This window comes from Sinocyclocheilus anshuiensis, unplaced genomic scaffold (assembly GCF_001515605.1).
Source record: "Sinocyclocheilus anshuiensis isolate Anshui unplaced genomic scaffold, SAMN03320099.WGS_v1.1 scaffold910, whole genome shotgun sequence".
Taxonomy (NCBI): domain Eukaryota; kingdom Metazoa; phylum Chordata; class Actinopteri; order Cypriniformes; family Cyprinidae; genus Sinocyclocheilus; species Sinocyclocheilus anshuiensis.
The window spans coordinates 380,483-402,420 of NW_015540888.1; the positions used below are offsets into that span (position 1 = coordinate 380,483).

At 38.2% G+C, this 21,938-nt stretch overlaps 2 protein-coding genes across 2 annotated transcripts in view; both read right to left on the reverse strand.

Moving 5' to 3' along the window:
• Positions 1–3,429, reverse strand: part of LOC107688786 (elongation of very long chain fatty acids protein 5-like) — a 17,692-nt gene extending 14,263 nt beyond the window's left edge. Inside the window, exons 1-3 of the mRNA XM_016486557.1 lie at positions 2,942–3,429; positions 1,600–1,664; positions 870–1,057 (exon numbers count right to left, since the gene is read on the reverse strand). Coding sequence (XP_016342043.1) covers positions 870–1,057; positions 1,600–1,657 — 246 coding nt within the window. The 5' untranslated portion in view covers positions 1,658–1,664; positions 2,942–3,429. The remainder of the gene's footprint in view (positions 1–869; positions 1,058–1,599; positions 1,665–2,941) is intronic.
• Positions 3,430–4,373: 944 nt separating this feature from the next.
• gclc (glutamate-cysteine ligase, catalytic subunit) lies at positions 4,374–21,574 on the reverse strand. Its single transcript, XM_016486558.1, has 16 exons — positions 21,086–21,574; positions 18,710–18,822; positions 16,221–16,403; positions 14,913–15,026; positions 14,419–14,477; positions 13,155–13,291; positions 12,970–13,044; positions 12,118–12,234; positions 10,281–10,419; positions 9,956–10,068; positions 9,726–9,818; positions 8,917–9,021; positions 8,158–8,239; positions 7,873–7,985; positions 7,227–7,347; positions 4,374–5,531 (listed from the first exon to the last, which is right to left on the reverse strand). The coding sequence occupies exons 1-16, from the start codon at positions 21,233–21,235 to the stop codon at positions 5,350–5,352; spliced, it is 1,896 nt and encodes a 631-aa protein (XP_016342044.1). The 5' UTR covers positions 21,236–21,574; the 3' UTR covers positions 4,374–5,349.
• Between the last annotated feature and the right edge of the window lie 364 nt (positions 21,575–21,938).

Here is a 21,938-nt window from a genome sequence, read left to right on the forward strand (position 1 = left end):
TCACGCAAAGAAAGAAGGTGTAACTTTTATTCTCACTGTAGTATTGTTGCTGCCGCCATGTCATGCAGGCGCTGTGTGTTTCGTTGTGAAAGCGAAACTACTTTGTTTGGTCTTCCAAAAGTGGACGATATCCGCTTCGTCATGCCTGGAGCTGATCCGTGCTGGTTGCGGAGGAAATACTACAACTTTGCGCTGTGGATCGCTGGATCGGCTTTCACCGTGAACGAAGCGGAGCCCAGCCCGGGGTCGTCACATGTCCTTCCGGACGCTCCTTCGTCGAAATCGCCGGCCGCGCCGTTCTCAAGCCCACCCGACTCTGCTCACTCTAACCCTCCGGCCGTTCCTCACGATAGCCCCCGGCCTCTGCTCACTGTAGGCCACCGTGTGTGACGCTGTGTTTCGTTGTGAAAGCGAAACTACTTCGTTTGGCCTTCCAAAAATGGACACGACTAGAAATCAGTGGTTAAGTTGTATTTACAACACTGTTCCAGAACACTTCAAATTTCATTACACCAAATACACAAAATAATGTTCTTTTAGCAGCATCATATGACCCCTTTAAACAAGCCCTTTTTTTTTACTGCTGCATGGAAATGTATGCAAAATCACAGCTGTGTGCTGACAGAAAACAGTGAAATGCACTGAAATGTGTCCGTTTTTCTGGTGTTCAGCAATAATAATACCTCACAATGTAAACATGGACGGTCAAGTTTTAATAAATGCTCTTTTTGGACTGGGTCAGGAAATATGAATTCTGAGTATGTTCTCACAGTTGATCACCTTTCTCAGTACATTAAAATGTATCAAATTTGATTCCTACTGATATGACCTCTTCAAATAAACACATATCTTCTTTATAACAAGCCCACCTCATAGAACATGTAGAGAGACAGAAGCGTCAGGCCGAGGTTATACGGCACTAGCAGTGCTCTGCAGGAGTACGGCGGTCTATTCTTCATGTATTTTGGTCCCATCCACACAATCAGTAGGTACATGACAGTGAAGGCGAAAGTGGGGATGTAGTTGTCCAGTAGAAGCCATCCTCTAACCCGAGGATCTGAAATCGATAGAGCACAGCCATCCTCATGCATACGCTATTGCTGAAGGACGTTCAATAAATAGTCACAGTTGTTCCTCGGCATTAAAAATGGTTTTAAATGTGCCTCATTCCAATCAGAAATTTAAGCTAGAATTTTTATAATGCTGCTTTTTTTCTATAATGCTGCTTTGCGTACTCACAGCGCAGGCTGAAATTGCAATTTCTTCCAATCGGATTAGAAATGTTATTAATATTATTTTTCAATGAGCCTGGAAACCATGTTTCCAAGATACTGGGTTGATACAATGAGCACTTTAAGGATCAAATAATCATTGGATTTGTCAAAGTTTGACAGACAGATTAAAATCATCAGCATGCAGTAATAATACTGCGTTAACTATGGAAATAAAGGGAGAATATGTTTCATTCGCTAAATCTGCAAAGTTTGTTCAAAAGTTTGCCATATAGGAACACAGCACAGAGAAAAGTTTAGCTAAGGCTGCAAGAAAGACAATTAAAGATTTGTACAAAAAAAAAGAAAGAAAAAGTATTGGTCTTACCCCTGGGTCCCATCCAAGAGTCAACATAAGTGTTAACTCTGTGATTCAAGGCCTCCATCTCCAACCTTCGAGAGAAATCATATGAAGATTACTTCAGCTGTTTACACAAGAGTCAGAGCAAATACACATTCACCCTGTCTGTGAAAGTCCTAGAACATAATAAAACCGTTTAAAAAGGACAATAGATGTTAACCTTATAAATCCTTGGAACACACTGATTACAGCAATAAAAATGGCTGCCTACAGTGAGGACTACCATCCATCAGGTTAAGTTCTCTTGATTGCCTGTTTGTAGCTCAGTAAAGGTCAAGACAAAGTGCTTATAATCCAGAAAACCCCCCCTTTTTTGTGAGCAGGACTAAAGAACGTTAGAGAACATTAGATTATTATGAGACATTGTTTCTCCGCACACTCAAGCAGTCTTGGACTGGAGGTGTTTATTAAAGCAGCTTGTCAAATGTCACGCTGTTGCCATCAGATATGCAAACGTGTACTTGCAAGAAAAAGGTTTTCTACGAATGATACAAGAGCTCCTGATAAAAAAACAGTGCCTCAAACACAAAGTGTATAATGGCTCAGACACACTTACAAAAATTTTTATTTATTTTATACACATATATTATATATATTTTTTAAAAAACTGTATTTAGTGGAAAGAGGAGATTATGTGGGAAAGAGGCGATATACTTCATTGTCAATAATAATAATAGCCAATAATTAGGCTTCATTTTCTTTACTTTGTTTTTGGGGTGAAATGTGACATGCTCTTGACAGGTTTTCATCTAAATGTCTTACATTACATATACAGTATGAAAATGGTAGGCTACATCCCATGACAACCAATATGGCAAACTAAAATGTATTAATTATGAACTCATAATTTGTAAATGTGCATGATTATGATTGGAGATGTAATGATACAAATTTTAAAAAAGCTGACAGAAGTCTAAATGCATAACAATACGTAATAAAAACTTGATTAAATACAATGACTGCTGAATATAAAATGAAAATGAGATTCATTATACTGCTGTACCTGATTTGCATGTCAACTAACGTTACTCGACAGGATCGCGTTGCCTTTAAACAACAGATGAAAAACTGCAACAACATTTCAAGACGATTAGGAAACGTTTTGCTAAGACTTCTTCCTCAGAACAAATAAAGAACGGCTTCGCGTGACATAATCATAAACCTAACGCTTCTAATCTCTCATAAAGTCATATGATGCTAGACACGCCGCATTCGAGGGGTCACAGACAGCGCACTTTCCGATGACATTTTGGGGTGTTTAAATCTCTTTAGAGAGCAAGACTATCCAAAAAAAAAAAGCATCTCTTACCTTTAGTCTTCAGACAATTGTTTTCTTCCGTGCTCAGTCCTGTGCGGATGGAGTCGTCAGTGTTAACGAGTAGGAAAAGCTCGTGAACTAATGAGCGTCACGTCATGTGTGTCTGTAGTCCACCTTAAACTGATGCGCAACGGGGCGTGTTCGAATAACGTGAACTCTCTTTATACTGCCGCTCTAGGGCAAAGTCTGCGAGGCGAGCACACTGCACTTTTACTGCCACGCAGATGTAAAAATCCAGAGAACTGACGTTCCATTCCGAGAACAAATGTATGCATTTGGAACGTTTATAACGCGTTAAAACACCAGAGCCGTGGATAGAGGTGTGGTTTTAAAGCAAACTTGTTAAAGTGGTGATTTATGCGAATTTTGAGATGTCGTCATGACAATGCTTCAAATGGACTTAGAACGTCAACGTATGTTTGACTGCCATTATGACGTTATAAGAGAATAGCGCGCGTTCTGGCATTCTGTTTTAAGCGTTAACAAGGCGTGAACTGTTAGTCACACCATTCATCTGAGGTTAGAACAGACCAATCACAGCGCTGCTCTGATGTGGAACCAGACCGGTCCAATCACAGGTCAGGCGCGCATCCAGGGGCCCATGGTGAAGGGGACCATCGCAGGAAAAGTGTCACCAAACGTGCTCACGTAACATTTTCTTTATGGAAAGCAGTGGTTAATAGTTAATCTTTTTATATAGATATTGTAGTTTTTAGTGTCTAGTTGTTGTAAATTGCATGGCATTTTGTAACTTAGCTTATTAAATGATTTCAGTAAGCATAAAAAAAGTCATAAAGTGGAAAAAACGAAACTGATCTCTGGTCGATCTGGTCATAGTTCAGTGTGCTGATTCTTTATGATGCAGCGTGATACAAAGCCCTATTATTTTGCATCATGTGCCAACCACTGCACACCTTAGAATCGCATTTGCTAGTTTTATCCATTATTACAAACAATCTACAACAGTCAATACACACACTTGACACTCGCTGGCATCGTTAGATGAGGACGACTGGGAACATTATTAAGAGCCCGAACAGTATAGCCTTCGTTTTCAGCCCTTCCATAAAACGTTTGTTCTGTAAATTTCAGCCACGGCCTTGTGTTTGAGAATGCAAAGCGGTAAGTTATTTACACCAATAACTGCATTAGATATATTTTGCTGACATGTGTTTAATACGCTGTTTAATCTTTCATTGAAGAACAACCGGAATTAGTTGAACTGCAAAATGGGCATGTGCTTATGTAACAGCTTTCATTGCCTGCTCACTGCCTGATGCTGATTAAATTATTTAACGAATTGAAATTTAAAGTACAAACATTCCACACAAACAGCATTTAAAGGATTGTTTCCACAAGGCTGCAATGAACGCTAAAGAACTTACAGTGGTCTGTAAAAGGCATTGTTTGCCGACGCAATAAGCTGAATATGTACAGGAATCACTTTATTTGAAGCCATATACAGATGTTAAAGCTAACAAACTATAGCTTAATCTAATTTATCTTTCCATTATTTTACTAAAAAAAGACCATCTGCACTCTCTAGTGGTGGAGCAGCTACGCAAAAGCTTAACAAAACAACTAAGAAACCTCAGATGGTATAAATGTAGCTGTCCTTCAAACACTAAAATTATATGAAATATAATTTGTTAGTGAAAAACACAACTCACTGCACACCATTACGGTCTTCAACTTTCCCCCCCATTTCAATTCCTACATGGGTTCAGTCAGGCTTGCATCAAGACCAGGGGCCAGTTGCATAAAAGGTTTAGACTGGTCTTAATTAGTCATCAAATTTTTTCTTTAAGACTAGTCATAATTTTTTTTTTTATTCAGTTACATAAAAGCATAGATTAGTTTAAGTTAATTCCAAAAATAAGACTGATTACTTATTGGCTAACTGCTAGTTGGTCAAACTCCTACTTAAGACATTTTCTTAACATAAAGGCTAAGCTTATGCAACTGGCCCCAGTGCCTTAAAATCTTTGTCTTAATTGGTACAATATTAAACGCCAAAAGAAAAAGAATCTGCCAAGCAAGTCAACAGTTTCATCCATAAAAAAAAAAGTACACTTGTTAATGCCTGATGAAGTACAGTATTTACATTTCAACAATGAAAATATTACTAATGTACAATTTAGTGTTTGCTACATTTACATAATCTCTCACAAACTCAGACCAATGTGAAATATGTACACATCAGAGTACAATTACATCACGGATCTGTTTAAGCTATTAAAATAATTTGTGAATAATCAAAATCTGCTATTTACAAATTCAACAAACCTTTGGCTGACACATGTCATTTTAAATATTTTCTTAAAACGTTTTAACTTCTGGACTGCTGTGGTCTTCCGTTCTCATGCACAGGAGTGACTGGCTTTTGTGTGAAGCAGGCTTTATTTTCCTCTGTTAACCGGGCCTCCGATAAGCTCCGGACACTTCTCCTCCCCTCTCGCGATTCTGTCGCACTTGTGCAGCAGGTCGTAGTTTATTTTGTCCGTAATGACGCTGTCCTGCTTGTACTGAGGATGTTTGGAGACAAACTCCCTCATCCACTTAGCCATCGTCATCAGCTCACCTGAGAACAACACAGTAGTGAAAACAAACATTACAAGAAATATCAGTTACACAATCCAAATAATGAGTGAACCAGTTTGCCTGCAGTGTGTCATTGGCAATAGAGGGGCAATACACATTTAGAGCACAACTGCATTTCACGACAAAATAGATTTGCATGTGCATATATTTAAATTAAACGAAACGAAAACGGTGGTTTAAAAACTGAAATAAAATTATCAGCAAAAAAATAAACCACAAAAAAAATTTAATAAGTTAATAAATTGTACTGATTGTAGACACTAAAAAATAGAATGTTTTAAAGAACAGAAACACAGCACTGCCACTGTAAACAACCTAAACCTCTCTCCAGGGTTGGGGAGTAACCGAATACATGTAACGGCGTTACGTAATCAGGATACAAAAATCTAGTAACTGTGATCCGTTACAGTTACATAAAACACTAAGTATTCAGATTAGTTACATTTTGTAAAAAGTGGGAATACTATCAGGATTACATTCGTTTCATTTAAAATTAAATAAATTCGTTTTTTGTTTTTTTTGACATAACTGTATATATTTAGCGCTGCATAGTTCCTGGTTCTGTTGACACGTTGACTCACGTGAGCCGCTTGCTGGTGCGTGCGCAAATAACACCAGTCTACAATTATTCGCCTCAAATGCGGGATGATTGAGACGCTGCTACAGAAAATTAATTACGATGCTTCCTGCTGTGAAAACGTTTTCATGTCTGGAAACGTCACAGTTATTTTGTTTTCAACGAGGATAAAGGAAATAACATAGTTGTACAGTGTAAGCTATGCATGAAGACTCTTGCTTTAACAAAGGCTACTCAACCAACTTGAACATTTGCAGGTACGACTAGCATGGAAATCATCATGTTAGCTAAAATGTAGTATTTGTTAGTGATTTAAAATTCCATGGTGTGCATGACTGCAGTTTGTGTGTAAGTGTTCTAGCGGAAAATGAGCTGGAAAATGTAGAAATTAACATGAGAGTCCCCACACCACGGATCAGTCAATGAAACACAGAAAGATCATAGCATTTCACACGCATTTCGACATGCAGGCTTATTTTAAAATAGACTAATATGTATATGGTGTACATTTTTTTATGTTGTGTATAAACTACATTTTTACTTGTACATGTTACAGAAATAAAAAAATACTAATAAAAATAAAACTGTAATACTAAACTGTATAGCCACTAGATGTCTGCATAGGCTTTTATATAAATATACGGGCTGTAATATCTAGATGGTGAAACAAGACGATTTCTAAGTGTCAAATAGTTTTTACTATAGTTTTTATTAGTTTTAATTTTAAAGTCATAGTTAAATAAAAGTACTTAGATACTGTTTTTTTAACTTGTTCACATATGTAACGTTAAGTAATCCAAAAGTAATCAGATTACTTTACTTTTATATTGTGGTACTTGGATTACGTTACTGAATACTTTTATTATGTATTATAACAAATACCTGCAGAGGGCGGCAACGGCCTGGTGACGTTTCACTTTACAGCGTGATTAGACGATGTTTAAATCCATTAAATGTTAATATTTGGGCACATGCAAACTTGCGATGTACAATAAATGACATATTTAGAAAAAGTTTGATGTATTCTCCTGTGTTGGCAAAGGTTTATAAATGATTTACGTTACAAATCTAGTGAGATAATGCACACCACTCACATACCAGAAGCACGCTTCTTAATGAGTTTAAGGTAGTTGAGAATAGTGCAGCGCGTGTCCACATCCACCTCCATGTTCTCAAGGTAGCTGTTCAACATTGGAATCAAGCCGTGAAATACCCCTTCCTAAAAAAACAAACAAACACACTCACAACAAGTATCGTTTAACTCGCAATAGCTTATTGTTGAAGCTATACGGAATGTAGAGCTAAAGAGCAGAGAAACACACACCTTCCCATTGACGATGCCGGTAAGTTACCATTAATAAATCATGTGTGAACAGGACCTTTTCATTTACCTTTCCAGTAAACTGGTTCTGGCAATCATATAGTTCTTATGGAGATGACATGATTACTCTGCCCCGCTGCTTTTAAATTAGTTTTTCTATGTAAATATGCGCTAGATGGACATAGCAGCTTTTTGTCGCGCTTCTCCATTCATCAGGGCTGCGACTCTGCAATTGGATGCGCGTCTTGTGTTTATAAGAGCAAAACATTCTGATTGGCTAGTAATGTTAGTTTGGTTGAGAGTGAAAGCTGTGCTCCTCTCATACAATTGGTAGGCGAACTCATGGACTCAAAATTGTATCAACAAGAATAGCTTATTGTTGAAGCTATACGGAATGTAGAGCTAAAGAGCAGAGAAACACACCTTCCCATTGACGATGGTGTCGATACTCATCAGTGTGAATTCTTCACCGTCATTAGCTTCACTCTCCACTCCATTCTGAGCTGTGGAGGGCGCATCTAACACTGGGTTGCAGCCTTAAAATAATAATAAAAAAATATTTTAATAACAAATTTAAAATAAGTTTGGAACCAGCATGCAGTGTTAAAAATATCTACAATATTTTAGTTGTGCCTTAATACAAATGTGTCACAGCTCATTGTTGATATGAATGATAATGACCTCTATTTAACTTTAATGTCAACTAACCTTTAAAGACGTCCTTCCGGAAATAAAACATGCCTTCCTGCACCGCATTTCGCTTCTGGGCTACTTTCATATTTTCATCAACCTAAAACAATAAGCCCTGAAAACAAAACACATTGAAGTTGCAAAAAGTTGCATGCCGTGCTTTAGAACAGAAACACAAATGTCATGCACGCACACGTATAATTCGTGTTGGTTGTCTTAGTTTTAAGAATGTCCAGTTTTTTGCCATTTAATATCTTCCCGTTTTTTAGCTGTGTAACGAAGAGTTAAAATACGTCAAAACACACACAAAGAGTAAACCAACCTTTGACAATGGAATGAGGAAATCCAACTTATAGGATAAGATCACACGGGTGAGGAGAACGATAAACACGACATAAGCTGAGTTTTCAAAATCTGTCAGTTGAACCTGATAAGAAGAAAAAAACAAACACAAAAGACATGAGAAACATGAAGCACAAGACAATACACTTAGCTCACGAGATGAGACAAAATACAGACACCTGGTTCCCTAGAACAACACAATATTTTAATATTATTTTTAAGAAATTTTCAATGACAAAATTCTTAAAAAGTCTTTTTATTACAAAAAGTAAAACAATGCAGTTGTATTTTGAAATATTTTAACTAATCTAGGGCTGTAACTAATGATTATTTTGGTAATCAAGTAATCTACTGATTATTTTGACAATTGAGTAATCTGATATTTTTTTACGAAGAGTTAAAATACGTCAAAACACACACAAAGAGTAAACCAACCTTTGACAATGGAATGAGGAAATCCAACTTATAGGATAAGATCACACGGGTGAGGAGAACGATAAACACGACATAAGCTGAGTTTTCAAAATCTGTCAGTTGAACCTGATAAGAAGAAAAAAACAAACACAAAAGACATGAGAAACATGAAGCACAAGTCAAATGACTGCGTATACGTGACCCTGGAGCACAAAACCAGTCAAAAGGGTCAAGTTTTGTATGGTCTGTTAGGATAGGACAATATTTGGCCGATACACAACTATTTGAAAATCTGGAATCTGAGGGTGCAAAAAAATAAAAATATTGAGAAAATCGCCTTTAAAGTTGTCCAAATTAAGTTCTTAGCAATGCATATTACTAATCAAAAATCAAGTTTTGATATATTTACAGTAGGAAATTTACAAAATATCTTCATGGCTCATGGTCTTTACTTAATATCCTAATGATTTTTGGCATAAAAGAAAAACTGATATTTTTGACCCATAAAATTTATTTTTGGCTCTTGCTACAAATATACCCAAGCGACTTAAGACTGCTTTTGTGGTCCAGGGTCACTTATGAAAATCAAATCAAACCTGTCCACATTTAGTCCATGTTGTATTTTATAATTACATGAGTTACATTATATTAGATAAAATTCACATTATACTGTGTGTGTATTCTGTGAGTTTTGCGTGTTGTGCTTGAATAAACTCTAGGTGGCCGAGTACTGACGTCTGCTTTGTTAAGCACACATCCAGTCAAGCCACGTCTGCTTGCATCATTTGGCACACAGACAGACAGCGGGCAGACGGCTGTTTGTTTAATACCTCCATTGGACGGAACTCGACTCTCCATCCGATGTCAGAGTTTGGAGGGGGCGGCTTGAACCTCATTGTCTGCCAGTTGGTTGACTGAAGGTTCTGCAACACGCATGCAATTTTAACCAAAGTGAGTGAAAACTGGTCTAACACTGAAAATTATTATTATTATTATTTATTTTTTTCTGCTGATCAATTTTCTATTTGCTAGAACAATAAAAATCAGATGTTAACTTCACCTCAAAGTGGTCCGATTCGTTCTCATCATCCAAATGAATCTTCTCCTGGAAGAGCGACAGCGGGTCGCGGATGAAGAGATGCGCAATGTGCTGTGCCAGCAGTCTGTCAATGCCTGCAACAGAGCAGTACAGCGCGCTTGAAAATACTGCACACAGAGCTGACAGGAGGCCTGCTTCAATGATTCTCTACACTGCATGCGAGTGCCGTGTCGCATCAAAAGCAAACAGAACCCATTATAAGCAACGATGTTGTCTATTGGGGTTGCAGCATCTTTTGACAAGAGGACAAAGACAGTTTTGACATGTCCAATGCTGGTTTCTTTACCTGCATCTAGGAGCTGCTTGTTGATATCTTCATTGATGGTCAGCTCAATGTCATTGTATTTCTCACCGCAGCAGGAGAGGTAGCTGTCAATCGAATCATAGCGTGATTTATGGATCCGGAATTTGTTGTTTTTCAGCGGCTGCAGAGACAAAATTCATTTTTAACCATGTCTATGAAATGCACAAGAACATGAGCAGTCGACATGACATGCTCAACTTCAAAAACTAGTGATCTCCAAACATCCGCTGATTAATCAGCTTGGCCGATATGTTGGTCTATTCTGAGAGCACTGGCCTTGGCTGATAACTCTTGACATCAGAAGTCAGATCTACCGACAGCCTCGTTAATTATTATTATACACGCAGATCTTATTGTCATTTGACAGTAAACATTTGTACTTAAACTATTTCATTATTTATGATCAAAATTGAGTGCGATGAGGTTTTTCTTTTTCCTTTTACATATTTAAATAACATCAGACATTGTATGTGACCTTTGCTGGCAAAATGAGTCACAATGAGCAAATTTTCAAAAATTTGTTTTTTATTTTATTTTTACATTCTCAATTAAAAGACCTTCAAAATGATATACGAGTTGTTGGAATCGAACAAAAATGACTGAGCTACGCAAAGAAAAATCCCCTAGCAACATTGCATCTTTTCCTCCAATTCTTTTCTTAACGATCCTTACTAATATTAATAAATCACAATATAGCAATTTTTTTTCTTTATTGTAATAAGAACAGATGTAAGAAAGAAAAAGAACAAATTAAGAAAGAAACAAGTGTATACTGCATTTTTTTTTCATTTTACATCTAAACAAAAGCATTAAGTAAGAAAAACAAATAACCAAATGTAAGAATCACTTCAGTGTGTTCATTACAAATACACTGATTATTAAAACTACAAAAGCAGTTCAATCAAGAGCAGCGATCTTTTCCTTTATTGTTAGATGATTAATGAGACAGACGGGCTATATATTAAGACCTGTACTGCACGGATCTAATATAATGTTACACTTCAAATGTTTTTTCCAAAACGTTTCTCAAAGATTATGTTTGCGTGAATACTTAAATACTGTAATTCTGTGTGTGTGTAATTTTATTGGGATGCATGCGTTTGGATGCGAGTCAGTGCGAGAAGTGAGCGGAGAAAACATACTTCTCTCAGAAAACGTACAAATAAAGATAATTTTAGATGTTTAATTATTATTTGGGGCACTGGGATCACTAGATGAGGGCTTAATGGACTAATTTTTATGAAAACCTCAAAGTTTTTCAGTTTTTTTGCCTGTAGCTCAAAATTTGCCCCTTGCACAATCAGACTCATTTTGCCAGCACAGGTCACATATAAAGTGTGATGGTATTAAAAAAAAAAAAAAAGTTCTCAAAAGCATCAGATGGGATTAGTTTTCTTTTAAAATGATTAACAGAGGCTGTCTGTTACTCCATGTATGATTCACAAGTCTGGGACGACTGATGTCTGTAATCATTACTGAATTGGGAGGATCTATTTATTATCATGCAGCCTATAATTATAAAATTACTTATATGATTAGTGGAAGGAATTGGGAGTCAAAAAAACACTGCATTATTTTTTCCAAAATGTGCTCCTTACATTGCGCAAGGAACCCAGCCTAGGTCAGTTTTCATTAGCTCTTGTCTCCTTATAGAAATCTATTTACTTATGAATAGGGTCTATGACTTTTTTTGTTTGTTTGTGTGCAGGTTATGTCGTAACATTTGGCTCTTCGGCCAGTGGAAACACAGGCCAGATCCGAGCAACGGCTCCAGCACCAGCCAAAGCAGAAAAATGCGAAGACAGGATCCCGTTGTCACCTCCAGGCCCCGCTCCTCTGGGGTTCGGTCATCCACAGACGCAGAGATCACACCCCAGCGGCAGTCAATGTCTGATACGAAGCCCCGATAGACCGGCGAGGCAGCGCTGAGAGCCATCTGCACAAACCAACCGCAATAAAGACAACTTCTGAGTGCAACATCTACAAGCATCTTAAAAGGTTGTACAACCGCTAACCACACAGGAATGTGAAAAAGATGAGGGTGGGTTATATAGTACTTCGTGTGTGGTAAAGATGGTCAATTTTCAACTAAGGTCAAGTTAGAAGACACCCTTTAAAAGTTTGGGATCTTAAAAATGCAATTTGATTCTTTTTTTATTTTCTTGAATGCGGTAGTGTACCACACATCTCCCTCTTACAAGCAATCACATCATGCATAAAAGCATGCAACCTTTTCCCCACATCTACATACAATTTATTATAAAGCGGATAGTTCCGGTCCTTGATTCTGATTGGTTGAGCCACGCTCGAAGCTGTTTTAAATTACTCTACAAACACACACCTTGGTTTACTTCGGTGTGTTGCTCGTCAACCACTTTGTTGGAACCACAAGTGTTTCCGAGGAACTACATTGTTTGGTGGAAGAATAATGTTTTTATTTACATCATTACACTTTATTTGCTGTTTTATTCTGTGAAACCTTACTACATATATGGAATAACAGTTTTATAAAAGCAGTAAGCCCTGGCTTATTGCTTAATTTAACAGTATAAACATGCAGTGATTAATTGTCATTTGTTCTGTGAAGCAAAGTTTACTTTCTTTTTTTGGACCCTTTTCACATGGACAGCGTGTTCTGTTGTAAGAATTCCTCTAAGCCGTGTGCTCTTACCACTATGGGACAGAAAGTGGCCAGCTGGTCGTAAAGGTAGCGCGCCTCACTGATGCTGCAGGCCTGGAAGGTCACCTGCAATGACAGCGGTGGACAACATCGGTCTAATGTCAACCAACGTCACTTCAGTGCAAATCAGTGAGAAGCAACAACGGTCAGGTTTCTGGGAGGAAAAGACATTTTACCTGCAGGCAACAGTTTCCCATGCCAAAGCCCATGGCGTCCATGTAGATGTGATCAGGCAGGGCTCCCCGGACAGCTTCTCCATCATCCTCCGCGAACGTCTCCACGAAAGGAGACGGGGTGTTTTTATCTTTAAAAACTGTTAAGGACATGCAAGTCAAAAGAGAAGCAATTGAAAACATGCAGAAATATAATAAACATCTTGATTTGGTTTTTAATAATCACATGCACCACAGATTTGACATGTTGCAGTGTGCTACTGAGCGATAAAAGCACCTTCTTCCACATAAATCTTTCTCCTAGCTTGCTGCAATATGAACAGCGGCGTTCTCCATGCCATTTGATTTTGCTTTTACGGCATATCACCCACTGTGAAATCTCATTTGACCAAAATCCTGTTCTACAGGAACGGAAAACAGTTTTCAACATTGATAACAATATAGCAGAGTCAAGTCACCTTTATTACTGTAGAGCTTTATACAATACAGACTGTGTCAAAGCTGCTTCACCGTGACTAACAAGAAAATAACAGAATCAAATATGGAGACAGTTCATATTCTGAAGCAGCTTTAAAAAAAACAATAGTGTCATTATTTGGCTCAAGTCAGCGTTGAATCAGTTCAGATAGGGCTCCACAATGAATCATATTTTAATTGTGATCATGATCTCTGCTTATCTTGATATAGTAAGAATGGTAGAATGGTCTGCAATACTTAGGCTACCTCCTGGTTAATTATCCTGAAAGAGTCACATTTTACTTTGGTATTACCTTGCATTGATAAGTCTCCACAAGCTTTAATGGCTGTGGTTGCCAGACTTCCCCTAATAAAGACCTTTTTTTTCCCCCCATGAACCAATATATTTTCTGTCCAGTGGAAGAATATTACTTAATCTTCCCAACATGGCAACCATGTGCAAAAACAAACACCTGGCTAGAGTAATGGCTGCTGAAAATTCAGCTTTATCATTAAAAGGAATACATTTTAAAATATATTTCACAATATCAGTGTTTTAGTGCATTTTTGACTAAATAAGAGTAGCCTACATGAAGAGTTACTGAACAGTATGTTGAGAAAATCTCCAGTGTATCCACTGGGTAGTGCTCAAGTTTCTGGGTCATCATAATATAAACTCATTCACTCACATTAGGAGTAGATCAAATGAAACCACATACACTGTTCATTTTATTTCCAGAGAAAGACTGACTTTCAACAACAGAAACAGAAGTCAATAATTTACAAAAACAAAAAAACACAACACACTTACTTGGTACATTTATCACCACCTTCTCGCCCCTCCGGTGGCGTATGTTTCTGGTCAGAGTGCTGTAATACATCAACAAACGAGATCTGTTAGTGATGCATTCATTACCTAAAGGATCCATACCTAAATCCATAATATAAACAATTCAAGTCTGCAGCACAAACAGTGCAGGTTTGCAGAAATCCTTCACTTACTGTAAATATGAGTGACCACCAACAATTCTACAGATGAGCAGCACTTTGTAAAACGCTCTAGGCTACTGGTATGTGAACGATCATTGTCTGTTGAGCTGGGCTCCCCATAATCCCCTTGTAATGCCTCTGAGCTGTAGCTTACGCAAACAACCTCACACTGTTCTGCGTTACACGTCACTTCAAACACTTTCAGCTGCAACGCAAAACCGCCGGACTTGCGACAGCCCATTTCGACATGAAATCAGAGAGTTCAGCTGGATTCAGGAACTGAAACGGATCTGGACAGGTCACATGATCTCTCACCCGAATCTAGGGTGTCTGTTTATGGCCTCATCGGGGAAGAACAGCGATTTGGACACCCCTTTTTCAACAGGTGTGGGTTTGTATTCTGGCTGAGTGAAGCCCGGGCAGCCCAACCTAAAACACACAAAACACAAAGAGAAAAACATAACCACGCACTGCAATTCAGAAATCCGCACATTTGCATTTAATAGCATGGAAAGACAAATATAAGCCTGCATTTTTTATCAGGGTCAATAAAGTGTTTGGGGTAAAGGGTGTATGTTATCTACACACACACGGCACACCCAAATCACTCAAACAGCCAGGGGTTTTGTGCTTAGAAGCAAATGCTTGAACTTTTTCTACAACAATACGCAATGCAAAGACTGCTAAAGCTGTAATAGTTCATATAAATGAAACAAAAGTCAAATCAGTCTAGGACTAATAATAGTGTATAAACTTTTAGTTTAAAATCTTTAGCATGCTGATTTCAATTAACTCTAATGGCACAACATACTTCAAGTGAAATTAAAGAAAGAACGGCTGTGATGATGACGCTTGACTACAACAAAATCTGGCCAAAACAAACAGCTTGTTCACAATAATACATTTCAAATGTCTTTTTTACCCAGAGCAAAGGACAAAAAATGAACCATGCCATGACTACCATGACTAATTTGGGGGTATATCTTAATCATTTATATAAAAACTTTATCAGATGCAGCCCAAATATTGGTTGGTGTTGTTACATAATATAAAGTATTGTCATGTTTTTGATAACTTGGGTCATGCACTTTTCCCGCAGCAGCTCACTCTGTGTCCTCCACTATTTTTCTGATGCATTTGTCCACAGAAATGCAATATTCACTACTGTCAAGTGACTGGTGGAGGATTTTGGAAAATTAAATACTTTATTAAAGTGCAAAACGCAGGGGTTAAAGCAAAAAAAAAAATGAGACTGAACTTTTTTCCAGGGGTGGGGCGGGGGTACTTTCTTTAACATTTGAAAGGATACTATGGCAAAGTTATCGCTTTTCTTATTCAAACTGATTTTTTTCATGAATAAATGGTTGACCTGAAGAATGAAAGCTATATCATACACTTGGAAAATTATGAGCTATATCACCGCTTATCGACACTAGGGGTGTGACAATACACTTAGCTCACGAGATGAGACAAAATACAGATACTTGGTTCACTAGAACAAGACAATATTTTAATACTATTTTAAAGAAATTTTCATTACATACATTTGGCAATGCTTGCGCAACTTCAGGTGGATATGGATATTACTATTGGATTACAGTTAAGGGTTGATGATATAACTACCTGGGAAATGATGTAACTGTGAGGAGAGTCTCGTTCTTATTAAGCACAGATGCGGCTTCTCTCCTCCGCTTTCCCATGTTGTCTTCCACCGTGTTGAACTCCGACATGGTCCCTCCGTATGGCTGTCCGGGGGTCCCTTCGATCATGTAGCTGCCGTACTCTGGCCTCCACAGAGTGGGGTGGCTGCAGATGTGCAAGGTTGACAATAAACTAGTAAGAAAACTCAAACAAAAAGGCATTACAAAGCAAGAGATCAATATTTTGTCTCTTCATCCAAAAGGACGTAACAAATGTAAAAACTAGCATAAGCACAGACAATTGAGCATTCATATCTTGGACACGGTCAACTTTTTTGAAACTAATGGTCAATAGAATGAGTTTTTTTAATAACCGATAATGATAAATCGCGAACAGTGTAGCCAATGACCACTTAGGCGAATCAAATTATAACAAAGAGAAACCTTGTTTTACAAATATGTATTATATTATATATTATGCACTGAGTGACAAGGCTGTTGGTAGATTCTAAAATGTGACCCTGGAGCACAAAAGCAGTCTTAAGTCGCTGGGGTATATTTGTAGCAATCGCCAACAATACATTTTATGGGTCAAAATTATCCATTTTTCTTTTATGCCAAAAATCATTAGGATATTAAGTAAAGATCATGTTCCATGAAGATATTTTGTAAATTTCCTACTGTAAATATATCAAAACTTTATTTTTGATTAGTATTATGCATTGCTAAGGACTTAATTTGGACAACTTTAAAAGCGATTTTCTCAATATTTAGATTTTTTTGCACCCTCAGATTCCAGATTTTCAAATAGTTGTATCTCGACCAAATATTGTCCTATCCTAACAAACCATACATCAATGGAAAGCTTATTTATTCAGCTTTCAGATTATGTATAAATCTCAATAAATAAAAAAAAGACCCTTATGACTGGTGTAGTGGGTCCAGGGTCACAAATTTGGAAATGACACAAATTCTGAAATCAAAAAGGCACCTTAAAATGAGGAAATATCAGTCCGGCCAATGTATCAGTCTACTGCTGATGCAATAGTTTTAATAAGTGGCATCTCAGATTGTCCGTGTGGGGCTGAAAGTGCTGTGTTGGGACCAGTGTTGTTGGGTGTAACTAGTTACTTTAATTTAATTACTTTTCCCTTGAAAAAGTAAAGTAAGGGATTACTCTTATTTTTTCTGTAATTTAATTACTTCTTATGTAATTGAATGTAATACTCATATATACACATTTATGTACAATACAATAGTGGATTTAACATCAAAATTTTAAGTCTAACCTTAAAATGCATGCTTTTTATGAACCTTCTCACTTTAAATACTTTGTTTAATTAATAAGAATATTGGTAACACTTTAGGGTCCAATTCTCACTATTAACTAGTTGGTTATTAGCATGAATATTACTGGGATATTGGCTGTTTATTATTACTTACAAAGCACATATTAATGTCTTATTCTGCAACACCTTATTCTAAATCTTTAATCCTACCCAATTCCTAAACATAATTGTCAACAACTACTTTACTAAGAATTAATAAGCAGTAATCAGGAGTATATTGGGGCAAAAGTATAGTTAAAATAGTTAATAGTGAAAATTGGACCATAATCTAAAGTGTGACCAGAATAATTCATGTAGTTATGTATTATTTATTTGAAAGAATCAAAAGAACGTTTCATGTCTATCCTTGTATGATTCATTAACTTGTCGAGGTTTAGAAAGTAATTAGTAATAAGTAATTAAATACTTTTTGGAGAGAGTAATTTGTACAGTAATCTAATTACACTGTTGCAGATGTAATTAGCAACAAGTAATTAATTACCTTTTTAGAGTAAAGTTACCCAACACTGGTTGGGACGGGGCGCTACGCTCTTCAGAATGTGCAGCAGAGAGGCAGTAATGAGGAATGCCACGGCTCTCTCGTTTCCCATCGCATGCTGCTATTTCCCCTGAGCTACAACAGCTATACAGTAGCACTTGGCCTCAGATGAGCTTGTGTAAACCGGTTCGGAAAAATAAAAAGGCCATTCCTACCTCCTATATAACAACTTATCAAACTTGAAATCAAGCTTATGCTGTCCGAACCAACTGCTTCAATTGACTCTTATGAAACCGTCGTTTAAAAATACAAGAAGTACAGGTACAAAAGATACGATCGATCTTGTTGACGGATTAGACACATGCATAAAAGAGGGATTGGCTGACTGGCTGAGGTTAAAGTGGGTCGCCCAGTTTTCAAATTCATCAACAATGGCTGCAATGCAAAGGCCAGAAGTTTTTTTTTTTATTCTTTTTAAACACAGTTGCAGCTAAACCTGCTATTTTCAGTGACCCTGTAGCAAAACTCTGAATATGCCACCAAAATATGCATATTCTTATGGATAAATCTGACCTGGTTTTAAACCTTTTCAACCACATTTTTTTTGTGACACACAATAAATCCCACTTAGAAAGGGTTACTCACTTGGGGTTGATCTTTTCACCCTTTTCCTGAAGGGTTTCCAAAACATCCTTCCCGTTCAGAACTAGGCGGACTTTTTCATTTTTGTCATCCATTTCCACCAACATGTACTCCACCTGCAAGATGTTTCAAACACTTTCTACAACACAGTCCGCCACGTTACTAACAAAGCCACAAAATATTACCCACAGGTAAAAAATAGTTTCTGTGAGCACTGTTTCTTGCACATTATGCGTGAGTGGATTTGAATTGCAAATGCATCGATGGCAAAGCACAATATTATTTTTCTCCAAACATTCCTAACATACTAATTGTGAAAGTAAAACTGCAGTGAGACATTTCTAGACCGATGCCATTCCATTCTCTTGGCCTTTTAAATCCACCAATGCTGAACAAATGATTCACCTAAACCAACAACATTCCAGCAGGTTTTATTAGTGCTGGGCGGTATGACCAAAAATTTATATCATGGTATTTTTCAAAATTATAACGGTTTCACGGTACATGACGGTATTTTTTTTTTCATGCGACCCCTTTTAATACATGTTAACCAGGAGTCACTCTCATTCATAATCGCGGCATCGTCTGATAAAATCAACATGCATCTACACTAAAGAGCGGCTATGCGGTGGTTTTGGCTATATTACTTGTTTGTCTCATGAAGCGCACTGCCTGCGTCTGAGTAACAATCTAAAAAACACAACAAACAAAAAAGTGCATGTGATATTAACAGAAGAACTATGCTCATATTTATAATTCCAAACAATCAGTAAGCGACAGGTGCTTGGAAACGCTGTTTTGTTCTCATTTATTGACGAGTCGGCTGCGGTGCTTCTCTGCCGCTCCCTGCACAGAACAGACGCCGAGAGAGGCGACACTTCTCCGGGAAAGTCAGACCTCGCGTTCGCGGGACAGCACTGGCGAAATCTTCCAACTGAACCATAGCTAAGGTTTATCCAAAAAAGTCGCTAGGTTTGTCAGTATGAATATTCTATGGGAAAAAGCCGCTAAAAGGGTCTGAAAGGTGCTAAATCTAGTGCTAAAGTCGCGCTCGTGTGTGTGAGACGCGGGAGATGATGGCAGGGGGCGGTGGATATTTGTGGCTGTCAGTGTGGATATTGTGGATGAGTTCTTCGGTGTCATCACGTTCTATTAGTTCTACAGCTTCAGTTTCAGAACTTTAACGCTTAGTAACACATACAGCTGTTCCCTCACCACAGTGCAACCGTGAAAAGGGACCCCTTTCAAACAGTGTTGCATTCTGAACGTTGTTTAAGCGACATACAAACTCTGCGGACCCGGATACGGGTCCAAAATAACGTTAAAAATGTTTATGCTTCATTTACATAGCCTTCCTTATATGGTATCAGCCCATATATGGGTTAATTTGAAAGCTGCAGGGTAAACATTTGAATTTGAGTATGTTAAATTTAGGCGAAAATACCAAAAAACGCCCCGAGCTTAAGTGGTTAAAAATGTATATCATAACAAAAATAAACCCTAACCCTAACCTTGTTGTATTCGGTATGAACCGGTATACCGCCCAGCACTAGGTTTTATCATAAATCCATTGACGTCTTCTGGCCGGACAAAGGTAATGAAATGAAAAGCCATTTCAAAAGGAGGTTTAGAAATGGACAAGCCTGTTGATTCTACATGAAAACACTTTTAGGCGCCCTTGTTTGAAATGTTTAGTTTAGTACACGGTTAAGAACAGTAAAAAAGTGCAAGAGCTCACTAAAAGATGACGACCCACCCACCCATCCAATGGAAATGGGATTTTGTAATTGTCATAAACTATGTGAACTAAAAAAACACTGTGGGCAGATCTTTACATGCCTGGGCTGCATTATACTGTATATCAGTGGAAAGTTTGGACACACCCTCTCATACCTTATTACTGCGATTTTCCACATTTGAGAATAATAACCAACTCATCACCAACACTGGAAAAAAAATGGTAGAACATGGAGTGAAATCAAATCAAAATATCTTAAATTTGAGCTTCAGCTGTGCAGTGTCTAGACTGCTTTCCCTTCACTATCGAAAGTTAACAGCCAGATCGAAACGAGGTGAAGTTTTAATTTGGTCAATAAAATCATGCATGCGCATGAATTGTATTTGCCTACAAAACTGAATAAGACTGTAAGCATTAGCCTTCAGATCGCAAGGATTTGAAGAATCATGCATCCACAAGTGCCATTGCACAAAGCAGAAAGCATGCATAACACAAAGCGAGCTGAACGGCGCACCTGCTCACAAGCAGCATCCACATTTGGTCCATTGCATCATTGCACGCTGCCTCTAAACACCCAACCACGTGTTTCTCCATCGCACGCAGTTATGCCGTGCATTTCTGAAGATGAGAGAGAGCCTCACCTCGTCTCCCCATTTCAGCACATCCTTCTGGCGATCTTTGACCTTGTTGTAGATGTTGAGGAACTGCAGGATGCCGTGCTCTCTAACGTGGTCCGCATGCTTCTTGGTCTCTTCCCAGTTGAGCGGCGACCCTTGTGACAGTAAGCCCATAGCACAAACCTACGGTCCCTCGCGTATTGTTACGGACTCGGACTTCTGCGTCTCCTCCACCGAGCACCGCGATCTCCCTTCACTCGCAAATACTCAACGACAATTTAACGCTCGCGAGCGCACACGCACGCACGCTAGGCCTTATATGATTCGTTTTAAACGCGGATGTATTCGCTTTTCTCGTCCTAGCGGTTCCGAGTCAAGCACGGGCTACGGTCTCTCGCCACCCCGACTGTAACGAACTGCGAGCAGCTGATATTTGATCGCAGTGCGCGAGCTGTGTCACCCCTTCCTCGCGCACAGACACTTTACTCGAACTGGGAGCACGTGACTGTGTCGAGGCGGTGACGTCATGTGATGACTCAGCAGGCCTGTCCTGCTGTGCGCGCGCCGGTGACGGTGTGGCGAAGGTGGAAGCCGATCGGTTTGAATGCGCTTTTGTAATCATGACCATGCAAAATATAGGCGGAATGGGTGTTTGTTATAAGGGCATTTGTTCAAACGTTTTTTTTCTTCTTATATGAAGGTCACATTCACATGTTGTCGTTGTTGATGTTTTTTTGTTTTTTTTTGTGAAGTTTGACAAAACACTGTATTCGTGTGAAAATACTATTTAATTACGTGTATTTTCGATATGCTATTTAGCAAGACATTTATGTTAGGGTTCGAAGCAACACCAAAAACAGCAAACAGAACGTTCCCT

What these genes read in the sequence shown, in the direction of transcription:
- gclc (XM_016486558.1), bottom strand. Translation starts at nt 21,235, where the DNA reads ATGGGCTTACTGTCACAAGGGTCGCCGCTCAACTGGGAAGAGACCAAG. An exon ending in GGTGAAAAGATCAACCCCAA is followed by an intron (nt 16,404 to 18,709) that starts GTGAGTAACCCT and finishes GCACATCTGCAG; the next exon opens with CCACCCCACTCTGTGGAGGC. An exon ending in CAGAGGAGCGGGGCCTGGAG is followed by an intron (nt 10,420 to 12,117) that starts GTGACAACGGGA and finishes TTGTCTCTGCAG; the next exon opens with CCGCTGAAAAACAACAAATT.